Source organism: Archocentrus centrarchus, chromosome 4, assembly GCF_007364275.1.
Source record: "Archocentrus centrarchus isolate MPI-CPG fArcCen1 chromosome 4, fArcCen1, whole genome shotgun sequence".
Lineage (NCBI taxonomy): Eukaryota > Metazoa > Chordata > Actinopteri > Cichliformes > Cichlidae > Archocentrus > Archocentrus centrarchus.
In genome coordinates, this window is record NC_044349.1 from 1,795,246 (window position 1) to 1,818,894 (window position 23,649).

General features: G+C 40.9%; 2 protein-coding genes across 2 annotated transcripts in view; both read right to left on the reverse strand.

The window, feature by feature from the left end:
- The window catches only part of naaladl2 (N-acetylated alpha-linked acidic dipeptidase like 2), a 411,382-nt gene that overhangs the window by 119,958 nt on the left and 267,775 nt on the right, over positions 1–23,649 (reverse strand). The gene's annotated exons all lie outside the window — the stretch shown is intronic.
- LOC115778901 (protein Hook homolog 1-like) lies at positions 5,159–6,978 on the reverse strand. Its single transcript, XM_030727276.1, has one exon. The coding sequence runs from the start codon at positions 6,721–6,723 to the stop codon at positions 5,542–5,544; it is 1,182 nt and encodes a 393-aa protein (XP_030583136.1). The 5' UTR covers positions 6,724–6,978; the 3' UTR covers positions 5,159–5,541.

Consider the following 23,649-nt stretch of genomic DNA (forward strand, 5'->3'; position numbering starts at 1 on the left):
TGACACAATGTTGTCAACCTTTTCTATTTTATTCTTTCTAAAGGCAGTTGCTCTCTAAACATTAACTGCTGTTGTGACACGTCCCCACTCCAGCTGAATGAAGGCCAGTAAATAATACCTCCAACCTTAACTCACAATTAAATTTCCCTTTAATCACGCACTTATTTTTAGTTCCTCAAAAAAAAGAGCGGAAGGACAAAAACATTTACATGGATATCAATATTCATGCAGGGCATTTCATTACCTACTTATGGCTGATTGTGGGAGTTAACAGGCTGGGACTGGATGCTTGTTCATGTGTGTACAATTTAAAACTTGACTGACACTCATAACAAGGAACACAGAGGACACAGTTACCGCAGTTTTGATTGGAGTACTTGCTTTCCTTTTATTTAAACCAAATAGTGTTAGTCTGGAATTCAAGCAAAGATTTCATGTGAAGCATTAAATTTCAGATTTCTGTGTTTAGAGAAAATTAGCCTGTGCAGTCACCGTCACCGTGGCTAAATAAAGGACCAAAACTTAGAAAAAAAATCAAACTTTATCAACCGAAAACAAATAGACTATTACAGGAAAGGCCTATGCATGGGGCCAATGAGCAGTGACTTCTTAACCTGGTCATGCTAAACTAGTGGCATACATGTGTCGTTCGACAGATTCTTAGAATACAGTAAACACCAGCTTCATTATTTCTGAGACACCCACAAACCGGACACCACGCTGGTGGAAAAATCTCTTAATTAGACGACTGGCAGTGAATCTGTTGGCAGTCATTTTGACAGCTGGTTTACTTCTTTGCTCAGTTAAAAACACCTCACCACAGCTTTTGTCTTTATTAATTAAATACACACAAACGAAGTAATTTAACATTTTTTCTTCTTCTACAGAAACAAAGCTGGACGAGTCTACAGTCAGTCACCTCTCTAAGCCTGCTCACTGTCGTGCTCACTTTCCTCCCTTTGAATGCAGCTGTCAACCCAGAGAGCTATTGCTATGCCAAGCATGGAGGACCACAAATTCACCAAGCAGGGTTGGTGACTCTCTTGAGGGGAAACTAGTCTGTCTCTACACTGGACTTGAATAAAGTCAATGATTCTGCAACACTGGGGAGGTTTTATATTGACCCATTGGACTAGCCTAAATAGCCTCCATGCACCAATGTCCACTTAAACAAACTACTTCTAGTTTATGTGCACATGACTGATTATTTGATATTTTCAGAAAGATGGGAAACTAATGTGACCATTTCTGCAATCTTATTGTCTAAATTTGATTTGGCACACTTGGATGTATTGTGGTGGACCCATGCCTGATCTGATTTGTGTTTGTGATAGCACCTGGCCTGTGAGAAATCTCTGCTGAAACTGTCACGGCATATCTGACACAGCAAATTATTTGCCAAATGTGTTTTTATTGTAATATACTCCAGGAGTGGACCATCATCTTACTGAAGAAGTTTGATCCAGATTGGATAATGTAGGTTTGAATGAGAGGCAATCAAAATTTCCTGGCGAATGATCGAAATTCACTGCGGTGTCATGGCCACGCCCTCTGCTGAAAACTCACCATTTTTAAAATGTAAAATTGCTAAAATCACCCATTTAATTCAAAATGGCAGACTTCCTGTTGTGTTTCGGGCATTGGACCTAGTGGTCTTTTTTGTTCGTTTGGACATGTTACATGTACCAAATTTCATACATGTACGTGAAACACAGCAGTGGGAACTAAACTAAAGGTGGCGCTGTAGAGCCACTTTGAAAGGGCCATGCCTGAAACCATTAAAATACTTAAATTTTCACCAGACCTGGCATGTGCAAAATTTAATGAGTTTTTGAGCATGTTAAGGCCCTCAAAAAACAATTCATTTGTGTAAATGTCCAAAGCAATTACAATAAGGCCTTTGCACAGGTTGTGCTTGGGCCCTAATTAAATGTTTTAAATGTGAACTAAATTGATGTCTACCTTCACAAAAAAAAGAACACTGTTATGTTCTTTTTTTTGGTGACCTATTGCCACTGGTTAATAGTTTTAAAAGGGTTATTATTTACTATATTTTTACACAAGTTTTGAAAATTTACAACTTATATTTACATTTTAATTGTAAAAATAATTTATTAAGCATGTTTGTGATTTTTACAGTTAAAAAAAAAAAATCTAACATTTTTCTACTCAGATTTCTTTTTTTTATGTGATTATTCAATTCAATTCAATTGCATTTATATAGCACCAAATGACAACAAACAGTCACCTCAAGGTGCTTTGTATTGTGGGTACACAATACAATAATACAGAGAAAACCCAACAGTCAAAACGACCCCCTATGAGCAGCACTTGGTGACAGTGGGAAGGAAAAACTCCCTTTAACAGGAAGAAACCTCCATCAGAACCAGGCTCAGGGAGGGGGGGTCATCTGCTGAGGGGGGAGAGACAGAGATTAATAATAACTAATGATTAAATGCAGAGTGGAGGATAAACAGTTTAAAAATGAAAAGAAACAGTGCATTATGGGAACCCCCCAGCAGACTAGGCCTATAGCAGCATAACTAAGGGAGGGTTCAGGGTCACCTGATCCAGCCCTAACTATAAGCTTGATCATAAAGGAAAGTTTTAAGCCTAATCTTAAAAATAGAGAGGGTGTCTGTTTCCCGAATCCAAGCTGGGAGCTGGTTCCACAGAAGAGGGGCCTGAAAGCTGAAGGCTCTGCCTCCCATTCTACTCTTAAGTCTCCTAGGAACCACAAGTAAGCCAGCAGTCTGAGAGAGAAGTGCTCTGTTGGGGTGATATGGTACTATGAGGTCTTTGAGATAAGATGGGGCCTGATTATTCAAGACCTTGTATGTGAGGAGAAGGATTTTAAATTCTATTCTAGATTTAACAGGGAGCCAATGAAGAGAAGCCAATATGGGAGAAATCTGCTCTCTCTTTCTAGTCCCTGTCAGTACTCTAGCTGCAGCATTTTGGATCAGCTGACGGCTTTTTAGGGAGCTTTTAGGACAGCCTGATAATAATGAATTACAATAGTCCTGCCTAGAAGTAATAAATGCATGAATTAGCTTTTCAGCATCAGTCTGAGAAAGGATGTTTCTAATTTTAGAAATATTGCGCAAATGCAAAAAAGCGGTCCTACATATTTGTTTAATATGTGCATTGAAGGACATATCCTGGTCAAAAATGACTCCAAGATTTCTCACAGTGTTACTGGAGGCCAAAGTAATGCCATCCAGAGTAAGTATCTGGTTAGACACCATGTTTCTAAGATTTGTGGGGCCGAGAACAAGAATTTCAGTTTTATCTGAATTTAGAAGCAGGAAATTAGAGGTCATCCAGGCCTTAATGTCTTTAAGACATTCCTGCAGTTTAACTAATTGATGTGTGTCATCTGGCTTCATTGATAGGTAAAGCTGAGTATCACCTGCATAACAATGAAAATTGATGCAGTGCTTTCTAATAATACTGCCTAAGGGAAGCATGTATAATGTAAATAGAATTGGTCCTAGCACAGAACCCTGTGGAACTCCATAATTAACCTTAGTGTGTGAAGAAGACTCCCCATTTACATGAACAAATTGGAGTCTATGAGATAAATATGATTCAAACCACTGCAGTGCAGTACCTTTAATACCTATAGCAAGCTCTAATCTCTGTAATAAAATGTTATGGTCAACAGTATCAAAAGCTGCACTGAGGTCCAACAGGACAAGAACAGAGATGAGTCCACTGTCAGAGGCTCTAAGAAGATCATTGGTAATTAGTAAGCTGGAATTGAAGATTGCAGCTAATCCTCCTCCTCGACCTGTGCTTCGAGCATTCTGACAGTTACTGTGACTCGGGGGTGTTGAATCATTTAAACTAACATATTCATCCTGCTGTAACCAGGTTTCTGTAAGGCAGAATAAATCAATATGTTGATCAATTATTAAATCATTTAGTAAAAGGGACTTGGAAGAGAGAGACCTAATGTTTAATAATCCACATTTAATTGTTTTATTCTTTGGTCCAGTTGATGAAGTTGTATTATATATTGTTTTTAAATTTTTATGCCTAAATATTTTTTTGCTGATTTTAGCTTTGTTTTTTGGTGGTCTGGGAGCAGGCACCGACTCTATGGGGATGGGGTTTTGGGGGGATGGCAGGAGGAGAGAAGCTGCAGAGAGGCGTGTAAGACTTCCACTCAGTAGTCAGGTTTTAGGAGGGTTAATATAAGTCCAATGTGTTAATACATTATGTCAAAATGAAAGAATAACTATACAGTCACACACGAGGTGGTGCTGAAAGAAATGATACCAAACAAGGCAAGGTAAACAATTTCTAAGGTCAACTATAAAGCTAAAAACAAAAGTAGTCAAAAATGGCCAAATATACCCCGGACCCCAGAGGGTTAAGCCGGTCACGGGGAATGATCGAGAGGCATTTTGTAAAGTGTGCAGAAAAAATATAAATCTGACCTGGAACGGTGTGACGGCGATGAAATCACACCGAGCACCCACTGTTCACCAGCATCGGATTCACGCGCGCGGGGAGCAGATCCCTATTTTGTTTATTGGTGCTACACAAAGCACTGCAACTGCAACCTCAAGGTCAGCTACGAGCACAAGTATTGCCGTCACACCTTAGCAGCAAACCAGTATTCCAATATTCTATTGGAAAATAACTCATCGGCTTGTGAAACCTGAATTTCATTGCATTTTGTTTATATTCTTAAAAGAACAAATTTCCTGAGTCTTCTTGAAATGCATTTGGAATATTAATGTGTATGAGGTAAGTAAGTGGGATAAAGTTTTGCCTCTGGTGAGAGATGGGCGATCATCTTAGTGCTGTGAATCCACCGCTACCCCAAAAAAGGCTGCTGCTCAATTTCATGCTGGTAGTAAAAATATTTTATAAGTAGTAAAAATAGGTAGTAAAAGGAAGTAAATTGAACTCTAGGATTCCTGTATAAACCCTGAGCCCCCCCACCCCCACCACCACCCACACACACACACCATGACACTGCATGGGATAAGCGGAAGAGAATGGATGGATGGAGTAAAACATTTCAAAGTGGTAAAATAAATATATACTGACAAAATAATTAAAAATTTTTTTTTTTTTATTTGAGTTTAAATTTTTTTTTTAATCTTATTTAACATACTACTGTATGTTAAATAAGATTAGCCAGTCAAAGGTTTGGACAGAACACAGTGAATTGCTGTATTCTGAACAATTCACTTGGCATATGTATTATATTGCTGAGTAAAGGTCATACAATATTATACAGAAACCCCAACAATCAAACGACCCCCTTATGAGCAAGCAAGTGGCGACAGTGGGGAGGAAAAACTCCCTTTTCAGGAAGAAACCTCCGGCAGAACCGGGCTCAGGAAGGGGCAGCCATCTGCCGAGGCTGGTTGGGTAGTTGCTTAACTAATTTTAATGAATTGCTAATTTAAGATCATCTTTGAGATATAATGTAAATCCAGAGAGCTACATACTTTCTGACTCCATGTAGGAAGCCCCTTTTTCGGGCTCCTCGTTCCCTTCTGAGGTTATCTGTCTCAGCTCTCATTGCTGGACATTTCTCCTTGAGAGTCCTTTCTTTTTCATTTTCTTCATCAGTTTGTCCCGTTCTCTCTGCATGAGGTTGTTGCGCTGAATAATGCTCTTTTTTTCAGCCTCCAATGACTCATACATCAGGTTAAGGACTCTTTCTCCTTGGAGGTTTATGCGCAGCTCTGTGATTTGGGCCTGCAGAGCGGGAGCTGTCAGGCTGAGGGCTTCAATCTCAGCTCTGAGATTGTCCGTTTTTTGCCGCAAAGATTGTTCTTTTTGGACCTTTGACCGTAGCCCCTCAATCGTCCTCTCCAGAGTCGTATGTTGACTCGTCATGTTGTTCTTCTCTGCTTTCAGAGTCTTATAGGCCACCTTAACAGCAGCTAAATCCTCTAAATTCTTATTGAGGATCTGAATTTGTTGAGCTGCTTCTTCATTTTTCTGCTTTATGGCATCTGTCTGTTGCCTCAGCACAAAATACTTTTGTCTCCAATCTTCTTCGATTTCAATCTGCTTGGAGAGACCAGCTTGTTTTTTTAAGAGTTTTCTGCTTTGCTTTTGCAGGGCTTTCTCCTCAGCTTTAAGCTCTTCCAAATCTCTTCTCATTTGGATACTGATATTAAGGTCATTGATTTGAGCTTCCAAGTCGGCATTTTCTTTTTTTATGCTGTTCAACAGCCTCAGACTTCCTCGACTGTGATAGCTGTAATATTCTTCAAGGAGATTTTGCCGCTTCTTGCGCAAATCCCAATGTTTAGACCTCAGAGAGTTCATAATGTCATCATTGGCTGTTTCTCTCACTAAAGATTTTACTTCTTCCAGAGCTTGCTGAACCTCCTCAATCTCTTCCTGCAGCATCTCATTCTCTTGTTGAATGTTGCTGTAGGCTTCATTGTTAGCCTTACAACACTCAACTAAACTCGCGACGTGCTCACGCCCATCTTTGAGTCTCTGGACTTCTCTTTTCATTGCTGCATGCTGTTCCTTCATTTCTTCATTTAATTTTCTTAGCTCCTCGCAGTTTTCCTGTAACACCATTTTACTTCTGGTTCTTTCCTGCAGGAGCTGGAGCTCCTTCTGGAGCGCTTCGTGTTCTTCATTTAAAGCATCATTTTCTGCTTTAATTCTGTCAAAGCTGTCAGTGTTCACAGCGAACTCTGAGGTTTCTGAAAAAGTCTCTTGGTTGGTAGTCATTCTTGATTTCTTGAAATCACTGACAAGTTTGTAAGTTTGTATTCACCAAAGAAATAACAGTTGCAATCTGTTGGAATTTTCACTCGAGGTCTGCTTATGAACTCTGGGAGAGGTGCTGTGACTCTTTGATCTTAGCACTCTAATAAAACATCAAAGTGTGACATCACTTTCCCCAGCTTAGAACCTCTTGCATTCTGAAGACAAATCCACCAATCGGTTTAAAATTCATTCTGCCAATCAGAATGCTTGCATACATTTAAATCCACCAATTGAAAACAGCAGTCAGATGCACTGCCTAACTGCTGAATTACAGTCACTTTGTGGCAGATCCCTATTAAATTTGCCTCGGTGCACCTGTTGAACAACGGCTTCTAAATCAAAAACTGTAGCTCCTATCAGAATACGTTTTAAACTGTGAGCATCACAAGGACCTGCTCTAAACAGCAGTTTATTTTTTATTTACCTGGTGTTAAAAATGTCATCATGGGAGCAGTTTAAAAAAGGGGCTCTTTTCTGGTTTTGAGAAAATCTCCTCTCTAAAATTACATTGTTCTTAATGGAGGAGTTGGAAGGTACTCCCTGTACTTGGATCCTGGCCGTTTCAAATATTTACATCTGTTAGGGTTGAGAGACACATTGTTTGAAAGAAGAGGAGTGGCTCTACATTTTGAGGGTAAAATGATGGCTGTAGAATGAACACTGTGGACACAGTGGCAGTTTAAAAAGAAAAATTTAAGATGAAAAATTTGAAGTCTCCCACTCTGTCAGCTGGAGCTCTCAGTCTAACCACCAACATTCCATCCAACACACACACATTCTACCCTCTGAGGTCAAACATACATCAGACTGAAAGTGAAGAAAAACCACAAAAGATACTGAATAGATAAATACCAGATGGATACTTCAATGTCTTGGCTTCATTTTTTTTGCATTTTTGGCCACAGCGAGTTTGTCTACAGTGCAGAGTGACAGAAATTGGGGTACAGATACGGGGGAAGACACGCGGGCAAATTGGCGACAGGCCGGTGTTGCGCGAAATTCTGTTCCCCCGTGAGAATCTGTTCCCCCTGTGTCGGGAGAGCGCAGGCAGAGAGGCGGACCCGACAGTCTTCACGGCGCTTCTGATCAGTTTCTCGGTAAAAGTCTTTTACGGTGTTTATTCCTCTCATCAAGAACAACAACATGACAACATTTGCTCTTTATTTGCCAAAGTTACACGGGGGAACCAAATATTTCAGCCATTCAAAATATTGTGTTCCCCCTCCATGACATGGGAACAAATTAATTTACCAGAAGAGCCGTGAAGAAAGTCTCTCTGCCTGCAGTTCGTGCTCCCGACACAGGGGGAACAGATTTTCACGGGGGAACAGAATTTCACACAACACCTGGCTTCACCACTAAGCCAGCCAGGCGCTCAGCTTGGCTTCATTTTAAAGTGTGAATGGTGTCTGTCGCTCAAACTATGTGGAACACTTGAAAGAGGAGGAAGTTGTATGAGGATTTGAAGACTCTCTCCATTCAAATAAAATGAAAATTTTAGTGAAATGTTAAATAATTTTAAAATTATAATCATTAGAAAAATACAAGCACATCTCCTGAAGAAGAGGAATCAAATGGTGGTTGAATGTTTTTTTCTAATTTCTACGTTTTGGCAGTAATTACTGACATTAACCTGCTTTATTTTGCAGTTACACATCAGGGCTCTTAGAAAGGAGTGGCGCAGCAGTTCTTTGTGAATGCATGTGAATAAAATATGTCATGTGCTCGGTTTTCTCAAGACTTTTGGCATCACGGTCAAAGTTTTTTGCATCTTAAACAGTTTACTGAAGCAAAAGACTTGCTTAGATTAGTTTGCAAATGCTGAGAAGAAGCAGTGTTCTAGCTAGCAGTTGATCGCCAGGTGCTGCGCCAGGCTGAGACGCCTAGCGCTGGGCTGAGGCATTCTCTGCACAGCTGACATGTCAGCTGTTATTTTTACTTTACGTCAGCTGGAGCCACCAGAACGATCACTATAACCACAGTTTGCTAGCGGGGGCCATAGACATATGTACGTAGACGCCTCGTTGACTGGGTTGGCCCGCTGATGTTACGTAACTGTGTGTCCGCCATATTGGAGGAGGCAAAGCTGCGCTGTGGACTCAATGGACTGAACTTCATAAAGCGCCTTTCTACAAAGTTATTTAAGTTAAAGCGTTCATTCACACATTCAAATATGCACTAATATACACTGGGAAACTGTTACGCACAAAAAATAATTTTGTTTTCAAAATGTTAGAATGGCCAAATACGATCAAAAACAATTCATCAGTCTTACCTGTAAAAGGTAATCCCATGTGATCCCGTTTTGACTGTAAAATGGTTCGAACAGCTCCGTACAGCACCAGAGTGCAGCGTCTCTCTCATGTTATGTTGGCCGCTTTTGCCTCCTCCAATATGGCGGCGACGTTGACGTGCGAGTCAGCGCTCAATGCGGCGTCTAGGTATAAATGTCTATGGCGGGGGCTGTCATTAGCCCTAGCGATCGTTTGGTGCTTTATGGTTACATATGTGGGCCCTATCACTCAAATTAACAGCTTTTAGCATTAGCACCCCGGGCTGAAAAAAATTATGTATTATGAGCTTTTCTTTAGACTGAGAACACTGCATTGTTGTATTAAGTAGACTATCCTATCAGGAGATACTGATGTGACACAAACTGACCTTACATACAGGAATATGTTCATTTTCTTCACTTTAACCTGTGCAATAAAATCTATAGTTGAAATGTTGGTCAATAATGTGGCAACAGTTCATGCATTTTATGTTTCCTCTTTTTCCTTTTAAGTTACTTGCTATTAAAGTTGACACACTGACATTTATTTCTAATTCTGGATGTGTGTTTACAAAGTAACATTTACTGTGAAGTTGTTGTCCACACAACTCCACCATGTCCCTTCATGAAATGCTCCATTGCCTTTAGCCTGGACACAAGCTGCTGCTTAGTACTGTGGAATGACTAAAATGAACAATAAAAGCATAAAATTGTTCGGCCTGAAAGAAAATATTGTAATATTTTAAATGTATTATATGATGTAATACTGACAAATCATAGCATCATCATCATGCCCCCAGCAGGTTTTGAGTCTTTTCAAATAAACTAATTGAGTTGTACGTCACCAGATGTGTGAGTCAAATCTTACTCAAGCTGAAGTCATAATGACTCCAGTCCAAGCTTGTACCACTCACAACCACAAAAAAGAGACAAACATCACTTTACTGTAGCCTACATATAGAAGCAGAGACAATAAAAGAAAGTATAATGTACAATATAATGTAATCCATTCAACAGCTCTGTTGTGTTAATTCAACTCTATAAACAGTCTGAGGCCAGTGTACAGTGCTGCTCCATTGGATTTCATACAGAATTAAGAAACTGGATCATACTGAGTAGCTGTTACTTTTTGCAGTCATCAGGCTGAGTATAAGCTCCAGCTGTAGCTGTGCTCACCTCCTTACTTGTTTGTGCATTTTCCAGGGCCAGCGCTGCTGAACCAACTAAGATGAACTTCATTTGCACAAATGTCTGATTAGAGAACACCATACCACTACTGAAAGTATTGCATTTGACAGGCACAGACTACTTACTTTTACTTTGTATTCATTAGTTTAAAAAAAGTTCTTTCCTCCAGGGCCAGTGCTTAGGGAAAGCCTTACATAGTCACCATAGATTAAGTTGTTTAAAGACACAAAGCAGTGACAGTGGTTAGACAGTGGTTACTTTATGCATTAAATGGACCATCTACAGGGACCCAAAGTGGACAATGTAGTTTCAAACTCTTAGTGACACTTTGCATCTTTATTAAACAACTTTGTTGGTGCCACAGTGGCTCAGAGTTTGAGCAGGTAACCATATATGACGCGTGGCAGTGCAGGCGGTGCAGGTTCGAGTCTCGACCTGTTGCCATTTACCACATGTATGTCTTCCCCCGTCTCTCTCCTCCCACGTTCCTGTCTCTCTCCACTGCAAAGCCATCAAATAAAGTCGTAAACGACACTGACGACACTGCTGTTGTGGGACTAATCTCTCACAATGAGGAGACAGCCTACAGGAGAGAGGTCTCCCGCCTGGAGAACTGGTGCCAGGAGAACCACCTCCTGCTCAACGTCAGCAAAACGAAGGAACTGATCGTGGACTTCAGCAGGAAGCAGCAGAGGGACTACCATCCACTTGTCATCAGTGGTGCTGAGGTGGAAAGAGTGGACACCTTCAAATACCTGGGAGTGACCATCTCACAGGACCTGTCCTGGACTCATCACATAAACATCACTGTGAAGAAGGCCAGACAGCGTCTCTACCTCCTCAGGCGGCTGAGAGACTTCAAGCTCCCACTCAAGGTGCTCAGGAACTTTTACACCTGCACCATTGAGAGCATCATGCGTGGGAGCATCACCACCTGGATGGGAAACTGCACCAAGCAGGACTTCATGGCCCTAAAAAGGGTGGTTCGTTCAGCTGAACGGACCATCAGAACCACCCTCCCCAACCTGCAGGACATTTACACCAAGCAGTGCAGGCTGAGGGCCATGAAGATCCTAAAACAGCCCAGCCACCCCGGACACTCTCTCTTCTCCCTGCTCCCATCAGGCCGGCGTTACCGCTGCCTGAGGGCTAAGACTGAAAGGTTGAAGAAGAGTTTTTACCCACAAGCCATCCGTCTGCTCAACTCTGAGCCCTAACTGGACCATTACTGCACAATGTAAATATTATAATTTATAAAAGTGTGTATAGTGTATAGTATATAGAGTATAGTGTATAGTGTGAATTACTTTTTTTATTTTTATTCTTCTTATTTATATGTGTGTGTATATATGGTTGCAGGTACAAAATACATTTCACTGTGCATTGTACTGTGTATAACTGTGCATGTGACAAATAAACACTATCTTATTTTATCTAAAAGGCCAAAAAAAAACCAATAAAAAAAACCAACTTTGCCTGTTGGTTATATTGTGGAAATATGCTGACGTGGGGTTTATAACTAGCAAGACTGACACTTTACTAAGCAGAACAAATAAAGTTGTGCATGTGTCATAAATGTGTCACATGTTGATAGAAGCAATCGTTACTTCCATCAAATAGGTATTATTATTATTATTATTATTATTATTAGCAGCCTCTAGCAATCACATATCTATGCACTGCTGAGGCAGAGAGGAGAGCAGATGACATCGTGCCTGCCTGATCTGAGAAAAGCTGGGAACAAGTAGAGGAAAGTTGAACAAAGACACCCTGATCCACCTTAGACCTGTAGATAAGAGATGGACTGACCTCTGTTTGGTGGTTTTGAGCACTGGAGGCATTTGGGTGACTTGATTTGGGCTGGGCTAGCTCTGAGGCTAAAGTAGCAGCTAACGGTTAGCGGCAACCTCGTTGTCTGTGGAGGATGGGCGCCATATACTAATTTTATGTTCTTATGTGTTGTTCATGTGTGAATCTGTACATTTTGGTCAGTTTTACTGAAGTCAATTCTCAAGCCTTAGTTGAAGCTAATTTGAAACATGTTCCGTATGCTACACTCCAGGATCGAAATAGAGGCCTTGGTAGTCATTTGGGGGGCAAACAAGATACATCTTTATTGAAACTTAATGAAAAACACAAAAGGCCCAGAGCAACACACATAACACAATTAAAAATACAGGAATTACTGGCTTATTGTGATTGCTTGACATCTTTTTTTAGTTAAAAGAGACGATAGATCGAGCAATTCTTAAGAACTGAGCCAAGGATGTGGAATACAGTACAAAAAGACGCAACTCAGAGTTTCCATGTTTGCATGTTTGCAGTGCAATTGTTTGTATGTTATGTGATCTTATATGGACACTCTTAAACAAAATGGGCAATTTGATAAGAAAATATGATTGGCCTTGATGGCAACACTGTTATTAAATCATGAGGTGTGGAATCATCCGTTATAGCTCCCAGTTCTAAAAGAAAAACTGCTACTAAGTGTTATTTCAAAGTGAAATTCGAATGACTTTCAAATGGCTGCAATCTCACATTCTCTGTACCAATTTTAAAAAATATTACAGCTTGTTGTACTGCATGACAATCTGTCTGCACCTCTTAACCTTGTTTTCATCAAACTAAGGTTTCAGAAAAAACGCGGCAGCTTTGAGAGAATTTCAGATGACCTGAGGTTATGGCATTTACTCAAAACTTTAAAAGGTCTGTGAAGTCTTTGGGAAAAAAAAAGAAAAACCCTGAAATTAAGCCACAATGTGGAATTATATATAGAGATAGACTATCATTTCATCAGCTAGGGAGAAGATTTAAAGTCATGCCATGTACAGCTTCTCTGCTTTTCTCTATTACAACCGGTCACAGTGCATTAAAAGAGTGTCGGACAGGGAAAGAGAAACAGTCAGTCAGAATGAGAAGAGAGTCCTTTAGAGAGGGAATAATAAAATAGGGAGGTATAAAAATTGGGATGCAATAGAAGGACAGACAGAATAAGCAAGTGAACAGGGAGGGAAAGAATGAGAGAGAGCAGAGAGAATGGTTAATTTCAGCCTGTGGTGCCACACCGGGAATCAATATTTAATTTCTTTGTCTGCTATGATAACGGGAGAGTGAAATCATTTTGAGATCTCAGCTTACCACTCAATACCACTCTACCAGTCCACAAAATCCTATGTGCTGCAGAGAATGGCTTGCTGGACTTGAGTGAAAAAGCTTGAAACTAGATAATCTTGTGGAGTGAGTATATTGAGGCTCTTCTTGCTTGAAAAGGCTGTATTATTGTTGGAGTTAATATTCCATTTTTGTTTTTACAATAAAACCCGACCCAGTTTCACTCTCAACTGTTACACGGTGATGCTTTGTCAGGAAACTTTAGAGCAGGGAACGTCAACTGGCGGCCTGCGGGCCACATCCGGACCGCCAGAGCTTTCCATCCAGCCCCTGAATAGTACTGCCACAGGTACTATATGCCAATCAATCTTCATAATCCATTAAATACCTGTCTCTGAGTAGTCTGAAATATCAAAAGCCTTCAAATGTGATTTCCCATTGCCCATAAATACCTCCATGTCCCTAGAACCAATCAGAATGCAAGATCGGACCATGTGACTTCAAGCATTTTCTGGCTGCACTGAGGAGCCGCTTTTGTTGGTGGTGATCAGATTATAAACATAGCTGAAGGTGAGTCTAACCTTTTTTTGTGTAGGAAAAATGTTCAGCAATGAAACTTGTCAAACTAAAGGAAGTAAAAGTCCTAACGAGATTTTCGTTGGTGAACCTGCAGAAAGATTGTTACTGGCTGCCGAATGCACTCCCCAGCCTGCGCGGCCTAGTATCTACTCGGTCAGCTGAATGAGAAGAACAAGATCCAGGCTATCAACACCTATGCCCTGCCAGTTGTCAGATACCCTGCTGGGATAATAAGCTGGCCAAAAGAAGCAACAGAAGCCACTGATGTCAAGACAAGAAAGCTCCTTACCATGCATGGAGGGTTTCACCCCAAATCCAGCACCCTGAGACTGTACGCTAAGCAGAAGGAAGGAAGCTGAGGACTAGTGAGTGTCAGAACCACTGTCCTAGATGAAACAACAAAGATCCATGAATACATCAGGAAGATGGCCACAAATGATCATGTGTTTAGCGAGTACCTCAGGCAGCAGAAACCCAAGAAAGAAGAGGAGGAAGAACAGGAACCATCATGGAAGGACAGGCCTCTGCACGGCATGTACCACCAGCAGATAGAAGAAGTGGCTGACATAGAGAAATCCTACCAATGGCTGGACAAAGCTGGACTGATGACAGCACAGAGGCACTAATCATGGCAGCACAGGAACAAGCTCTAAGCACAAGATCAATAGATTGGCTGTGCAGAGATGCCCCTGAGACAATCCAGCACATAACAGCAGGATGCAAGATGCTAGCAGGCAGGGCATACATGGAATGCCATAACCAAGTGGCTGGCATAGTATACAAGAACATCTGTGCCGAGTAAGACCTGGAAGTCCTGAGGTCAAAATGGGATGGTCCCCGGAGGGTGGACTTCCAGATACAGGCAGACAAACTTGTGATGCTAACCAACCGGACATCGTAGTGGTGGACAAACAAAGGAAGAAGGTCGTAGTGATAGATGTTGCAATACCAAGTGATGGCAACATCAGGAAGAAGGAACACGAGAAGCTCAATAAATACCAAGGGCTCAGAGAGGAGCTGGAAAAGGATGTGGAAGATGAAGGTAACAGTGGTCCCCGTGGTAATCAGAACACTCGGGGCAGTGACCCCCAAACTGGGAGAGTGGCTCCAGCAGATTCCTGGAACAACATCCAAGATCTCCGTCCAGAAGAGCGCAATACAGAGAACAGCTAAGATACTGCGCAGGACCCTCAAGCTCCCAGGCCTCTGGTAGAGGACCCGACCTTGGAGGGCAAAAAGGCCGCCTGTAGGGGCGAGCTGGTGTGTGTATATATATATACACACACACACACACACACACACACACACACACACACACACACACACACACACACACACACACACACACACACAGAAAACGTGACCCTTTGTAAACTCTGTGCAGATCAGCACTGAGATGCATCAAACAAGCGTAGCAGGGAAGGACAGTGTACCATAATCAAAATGCAATGTGCAGCAACAAAGTGCCAAATGACAAAAACAATTTTGTATTATGTCTGTGATGATAATAATTCCGTTCCAGACTCTGGTCTTTGAAAAAGCAATTTGCAGCTGTTGAACTAAAATACATGTACAAGCCACTCAGAAATGAGTGACTGGGATATTAAATAGACAAAGAAATAGAGCAGTGAAAGGCACAAACAGAGTGAAACTGTTAAAAGTGGTATTTGTCTCTTACTTACTCACTTCTGTGTGACCTAAAGGAACACCAGGGTTTCAGGAGGAAGGTGGAACAGAGCTGACACACTGTTCAGATAAACAACCAGAGTGCTAAAACAGCGTTGCTGAATATAAAAGGATCTACAGGAAACAGAAATAATTTACAAATAGATGAAATTCCTGAAATTCCTCATGTGCTCCAACATTTTCAAATTCAGTTTAAACACCACTTCATTCATTTTCATTTCCAATGAAAACTTATGGAATTAATGGAACAGCATGAATATAACCCGCTGTAACTCAGCTGCAGGTGTCACAATTTCCTAATGGGTATCAGTACATGAAACCTTTCTATACAGCTAATGGCAGCTGTTGGTATTAGACAAAATAAACATCCCATTTTAAGAGGTTTCCTGTTCAATTTAGACCAATTTTAATCTAAACCTCTACAGCTGAATCAGTGTCAGACTTGCTGCTCTTTAGGTCCTTTAAAAAAAAAATACATCTACAGTATCCAGTTTAGATATTTCTGAATATCTATCTTTCTGGGGAAATGTGTGTGCACATAGGACCAAATATTCTTGAAATCCTGACCAAGCAAAAGCCTGCACTACAAAGCAGGAGTTGGGCTTATCCAGATAACTTCAGGGTGAACCCTGAGCTTTCTGTATTATGAAGGTGGGGCCACCACAGTAACTTATGCTGCAGACCTAACCTGATGGGGGCAGGTTATTTTTCAGATAAGAGCTCAACAGGTCTCAAATCAGCACCTACAGACAGCTGTCTGGAAGAAAACATAACCATTCTTGGAAGATAGCAGGAGGGTTAAAGTCTTCTCCTGATGAGCCTCAGTAAGAAATAAATAGATGCAGCTTTAACCCTTGATTTTTGAACACAAATTTATTGTCCTATAAACCTCAATATAGCCTATGATCCTAAAATGAGACACCTATTTGTACTTGTTGACGTCATATCAATTTTGCATGTAGGCTGAGGCTACGTTTGAATCCTATTTTTACATTTAATCTTATGTTACTGTCAGTTCCCTAAACACCACTGGGCTGCAGCTGAAAGAATAAAAACTAGAACTATCTTATACACATGCAATTAATGATTTTCATTCTTGGCTTCAAATAGGCTAAACTTAACATAGCAGATATTTTCCAATCTTACTGACCAAAACACTGAAAGCACACACATGTTCATATAGCACTTTTAAGACTAAATGACTGTGCAGTGCTTATAACACTTATAACACTGATTTGTCTGCAGCTGCTGTGTTACTTTCAGTCTGTATTATCTGCTTAACTCCTTCATATTTTTCAATTATCAAAGTTTTATCTTCCTTTGTAAAATCAGCTGCTTTGCTGCCAGAACACTTACCCCATCTTCATCTCTGATGCTGCTAACATTACCCTCTTCATGTGAATGTGCTAGTAGCTGGATTGTTAAACCCTAGGCCGACTTGCTTGGTGCCACTTAGCCTGATTGCCAGCGTTAGGGTAAATGAATACAGATAATGGAAAGATACACCGATCAAGCATAACATTATGACCACTGAGTGGTGAAGCGAATAACACTGATTATCTCTTCATTGTGACACCTGTTAGTCGGTGGGATAGATCAGGGAGCAAGTGAACATTTTATCCATTGATGTGTTAGAAGCAGGAAAAGGATTTGAGTGAGTCTGACAAGAGCCAAACTGCGATGGCTAGATGACTGCATCAGGGGATCTCCAAAACTGCAGGTCTTATGGGGTGTTCCCGGTCTGCAGTGGTCAGTAGCTATCAAAAGTGCTCCAACAGTTGAGCTACTGTAGCTCAGATTGCCAAAAAAATGATGATAGAATGATAGAAATCATTCAGAATACACAGCACATTGCAGTTTGTTGCGTATTGGTCTGCATAGCTGCAGACCAGTCAGGTGCCCATGCTGACACCTGTCATCCACCAAAAGTGCCAGGAATGGGCACATGAGCGTCAAAACTGGACCAATGGAAGCAATGGAAGACGGTGACCCAGTCATGATGAATCATTTGCTCTACATCACGTGGATGGCTGGGTGCATGTGCATCACTTACTGTACCTGGGGAACACCTGGCACCACGATGCACTATGGGAGGAAGGCACACCGGCGGAGGAAGTGTGATGATTTGTGCAAAGTTCTGTTGAGAAACTTTGGCTCCCGCCATCCATGTGGGTGTTACTTTAACACATACCACCTACCTACCATTGTTGCATATCATGAAACACCCATTCATGGAAACGGTATTCCCCAATAGCTGTATATATGAGTTTGAGGCGTTACCTTCCCCAGAGCTCAATCCAATCGAACAGCTGCGGGATGTGGAGGTCCCACCTCACAGCTTACAAGACCTAAAGGATCTGCTCCTAATATCTTGGTGCAGATTCCACAGCACAGCTTCAAGGGTCTAATGGAGTCCATGCCTCGACGGGTCGGGGCTGCTTTGGTGGCAAAAGAGGGACAACATAATATTGGGCAGGTGGTCATAATGTTATACTTGATCGGTGTATCCTGGGCATGTTGAACTTGCTTCTTAGTAAGGCCCCAGGCAGAGATACAGAGGTGTAAACACTGTAACACATCTGGCATGAAAAACCATCAGTAAGCTGAAGAATACAGACATGGAAAAGACTGAGTACAATTTAATGTCAGTTACAGTTACATCATTAAAGTAACCAAAGATTTATCAAAGGGAAGATTGAAACAATGCATGTTAAAGGACATGGGACTATAGGAACAAACAAAACAAGAGCAAAAAAAAAAAAAAACCTCTGTGAGTAACTTATCAAATGATTGCTGAGTGGGTTAAAAGCCGACCTTCCAGAAGACTGCCCAGAGAAACAGTGCACTTAGGGAATAGGCATTGATTAATGCTAGCTAAAAGCAATTATATATATATATTCCAAGGCCACGGGTTATACACAAATTTGGCTGTAATCGGTCTTTAATTTAGGGGCCTTCTATTAAGCAAGATAAATCTCAAGAAAGCTCGAGTTATGCAGCTGCACCTGCTTCCCTTTTTACTGACAACAGGTTTGGTGCAGAGGATTTTCTGCAGAACAAGCAAGCAAAAAACCCACTGTTGGAAAAATGCATCACACCACAGCATCTGACAAATATCACAGCCACAAGTAATGACAGTCGTCATTCTTCACCTAACACACATTTTCATATGCGTTCCCCTACTTATATTTTGTCGCTGTGATATGAAACTGTGATGGAAGGGCCGTGCTGTCAGCAGCATAAATGCTTTCTGAGACCGAGTAGCTTCTCCTCGTGATTATGCAGATTCATTGAAGCTGCCGCAGTCACACAATGCCTTTCCTGACAATACAAAAACTATGGTAATTCAAACATATTGCCAACAGCGTACTATTTCAAACATTATGCCAAGTGTGCCGTCGAACCATCTTGGAAGGCCATAAAGTCACACACCCATTCTGGTGATTTATCATCAGCTTCCTTTCCACTGGCTTTATGTGAGAAAACATATAAAACAGACATATAAATTAAACCTCCCAGCTAATGTGGATGATGTTCATATTTACCATATACAGTGTGATTCTGAAGCAAGCCTATTGTCATCCATTTCTTCATGTTTGAAAGCCTGTCACGGTATTATAATTCAATTAAAGTATCAGCCATTATTTTCCCAGTAGAAGCATACCCTATGAGCATGTACAAGACGGCGATTTGTCACAGTGAATGCAAATCGTGCTCAAAATCCAACATTTTGGAAACACACAAAGCTCTGTGGTATTTAGGATTCATTTGATGGATGATTTAAATTATACGTGTTTATTGGCTTTGAAATCGCCTTTATGTGAGATTTAGAACAGGTTTAAGCAGGAGAGGTATGCACACTGGAAATGATTTTCCTCTAAGAAACTGATGATGATTGGTCACTTGGACCATAAAGACCTACTTTTCCTGGGTATTCTGAAATCTTTGGTTCTCAGACACGAATCTCATGTGCAAAAGATGAAACAGTGTACAAATAACCCTTTAACCATTTTTGTGTGTCGTCACTTGAGAATTTTTATGTATTTCATGACTTGAATGTAGCCAAACCCTCACCTCCAACTTTTGCTTATAATCTGTGTGATGTGTTGTGGTGGTATATGACTGACCTTATTTCAAATTTCAACATTACAGTAGCACTAACACAAGACCAAAGGTCAGTTATAGTTAATGTGGTGTCAAAAGCATAAAAAGTACCAAAAGGCTACATGGAAGATGCATTATTTTCTACCATAGTAGCTTATATTGTCAATTGTAAAGGTATCTTTTGGACACATCAACAGGAAAGGTGGTTTCCAGTGTTTTTCTCCCACAGTGCAGCCTATAGGGCCCAGCACCCTGGTTAGGTTCAATGAAAGTGAAGTCATCACACGTTTCATCATATGTGGGGTCAAACCAGAGGACTGTTTTCTCTGTGATTTTTTTCCCAGTGAAAGGGCATCCCATTCTGCACCCTGTATACTAAATAATATACTAAAAAGCACTTTTGCATTTTTTAAAAATGTCCCTAGAAGGGTGCCATCTCAGAATTCCCAGCTCAGCCCATTACAGCAGCAGCTCATGAGGCACCGCATTAGATCTTTTTCATTTAAAGGGCATGCTGTTTTTTTTCTTGCCTGCAGGTCACCATCATGTTTTCTTCAAATGAAAAGGCGCCCATGAGGGTCCTTCATTCACATATAGAAGCACACTATAGCACTGCTGATGCTGATTTAATCATAACTAAGATAGTCGCTACAGACCTTTGGTGTGTTTACACCTTTGTGCAGATACCTTAGAGGGCACTTTGTCATGTTTACTCTGCTGTGCAAGCACCTTGGAGGGCATTTTCAGTGGGTTTTTTCCTGTGGTCCTGAGTCGACCTCACCTAATAAGATGTATTACATTTTATAATCCCACAGGTTTGTCTCCCGCAGTATTTGATCTTTCATTATGTGTTGACGTTACAACAGCATCCTCTTCATTATTATTAGATACATTCATATGCATTTACATTAATAAAACCATATCTGTATGAACATGAAGCTCAGTTCAGTGCGTAATAGATTTCAGAAACAGGCGTGTAAAGAGGATTATCTCTGTGGGGATGAACTGTCTACAAGCCAGTTTCTACATTCTGGAGATTCAACTGCTGAGTCTCAGGAACCACAAACATCTCTAATGACAATGTCTTTAACAGGTCATCAATATTTTTCCTGTCACTATCATTTACCTACGGTGTATGTATTCTTGAAGAGGCTTGAAAATCTCTACAATCAGCTAAACATTTGGACCTGCTGGTGTACTGGAAAAGACAATATTGCACATTCATCCCACAAATAATGCTCCAGACAGACAAGCTGATGCAGAGACACAACAGGAACAAAGTGGCACATAAATCTGGTTGTTTTACATCTGTTATTCTAAAATTTATAAAAACGTGTTTTTATTGAAATACAGCCAAATTCTCATTAAACTTGACATATTTTTTCTAACTGCCCACCTTCAACAGAAAGCAGCTAAAATCCTTCACAGTATTCGATGTTCTTTAAGAACCTCGTAGCTCACAGTAGATCGACTGGTTCTTATACAGCACCTTTCTACTCTAGCTGAGCACTTTGTACAACACGTTTGCATTTCCACATTCACACAAGCACGTCTATACAAGCACCGTTTCCCATTTCAAAGTGCTTTCTATCTACACATTCATACTCTGATGGTTGCATTGGAGAGTAGCTTGGGGTTTAGTATCTTGCCCGAGGATACTTTGGCATGCAGCCTGGATCAGCCAGCAGCAGCCAGGAATCAAACCGTCAGCCTTCTGATTAGTAGATGCCCCGCTCTTCCTCCTGAGCCACAGCCGCCTCCCTATGAATATATTCTTAGGAGCTTTAAAGGAAAGTGCTTTGTCCAGGTCAGGAGCTACTGTGGGACTGTCCCCTTACATACAGCCTTTTGTCACCGATGCAAACTTCATTTCTTCAGTAGATGCAGGACTTTCTGTACGTCTCAGCCCACTCAAACTGTTTGGCCTTGTTTTCCTCTTGAGACTGTGTTTATAGACGCTACTCTTCTATTCTGTAGATGGCTCTTCTGAGACCACTACACGACCGCCTGTTTGGATGCATTGATGTTGTAATTGTGTGGTCATTCTTTTGTCTCCCACACTGTTGTGTACTGCAGTTTGATGATGACGAAGGCCTTATTCTCTCACTGTGTATGAGAAACACAGGAGGCATTACAGAATGAAGTTACAGTGACTAAAGGCCTGTTTAAAATGGGACACCCAGCAGCACGTATAATAAACCACTTCCCCACACGCAGCCCACACAGAGGGGTTTAAATGACACAACAGTCACCAACTAAACTTGCAGAGTGCGCACATATAGGTGTAAATTCCTGTAATCCTGGTTGCTCTTACCTTTGCATCCACACACACACACACACACACACACACACACACACACACACACACACACACACACACACACATATAGGGAAACACAACTGTGAAAGCAAACAACCACACACACTGCTGACCATTTCTTTGAGAGGGCAAATGAAGCATTTGCCATGGTGGTCTTTTTTTTTTTTTCCCAGTCTAACAATGTGCCGTCCACTGGTGACCATTTGTTTTCAAATGGAGGCACCTGCCACAAGCCACCCACACTCCAACTGGAGACTATACCCACATAACTCTGGAACAATACCCAATTAAAGCACAAGGTCCTCTCCATTTGTTTTGTATTATTCCAGCCACCAAAGCGGTGCTTGTATCTCCCTTTCCACCTCTGTTTTTCATCTCTCATTCCTTCGACCCCCTATTGCCCCCTCTCCTGGTACAAATCCCCTACAAAAGGAGTATCTAGTTTTATTATAATTGGTTCCCAAGCACCCATTCCAAAACTATCAGTGCAGCAGCATCTCAGCTTGGAAGACAGGTCCAAGCAAAGTAAGATAAGTAGCAGGTATTACAGCTGTTGCACAAACAAGATAAATGACATGTGTAGACCTGTTTGTAAATACTGGGAGGTGTAAAGCATACCTGGGGCAACTCAGGCACACTTGTGATGATGGATAGTGTGATGGTCTGTGCCTGAGATACAAATGCCAACAAATGGACTCGTATGAAGCAAGGCCAGCGGAGACGAGAAGGTAAGCAAATAGTGCACACAGTGGAGAGATTGCTTGGTTAGTTCAGTGGTGCTCTGCAGAGCTGTAATGATGCATTTGGACCTTTTGATTTGAAACATGTGACAAAATAATGGCTGAACCTGACTGGGACCAAAAAGGTTTCTCTCATAACACTAACATGACCAGATGAGCATATTTTCCCAATTTTACTATAACTATATTTATTAATGCAAACAGTGAGACGTGAAAAAGAAAGAGGGGGTCAGACAGGTGACGTATAAAGTCGTTAATTCTGCTCTAAACTATTGATGGTCTCGTTTAAACCCATATGACCAAAACTGCAAAAGACTTTAACACATTAGTACCATCATTAATCAAAGGCTACCAATAAATTATATATTGCAAAAACAATTATGCAATTAGAACTTTTTAATTACGCCCATTTCTGACTTTTAAACTAAGAGAACTGGTTTCCTGAGGGATTTCTTCTATGTGAGACTAAGTCAAATGAATGTGATCGGGACTTTCTCAAATTTAGGAAAGCTGGTGACCAGAGGTTGTCCTCTAATTGGATGGCGCAGACTTTTCACTCCAACCTTTATTATTATATAAGTTATTCTGATTTAGTTTAACAAACGTTCTTGTTGGTCTCTTTCCCAAACTTACCATGTATGAAAGCACATGTTCCCACTCAACAACTCTTTAGTTGACCATGAGTGTAGGAGAGGCAATTTTAAGTTAAATGAGCAAATTCACAGTTAAAGCGCTTGTAAAATGAATATATTATGATGTGATTTTTCAGGGATTTTTGTGCTCCACAAACCACAGAACCCCAGTCTCCACAGTGGACATAATTTCCTTCTAAATATATAATATATATAATCAAGATGCATATATATATATATATATATATATGCATG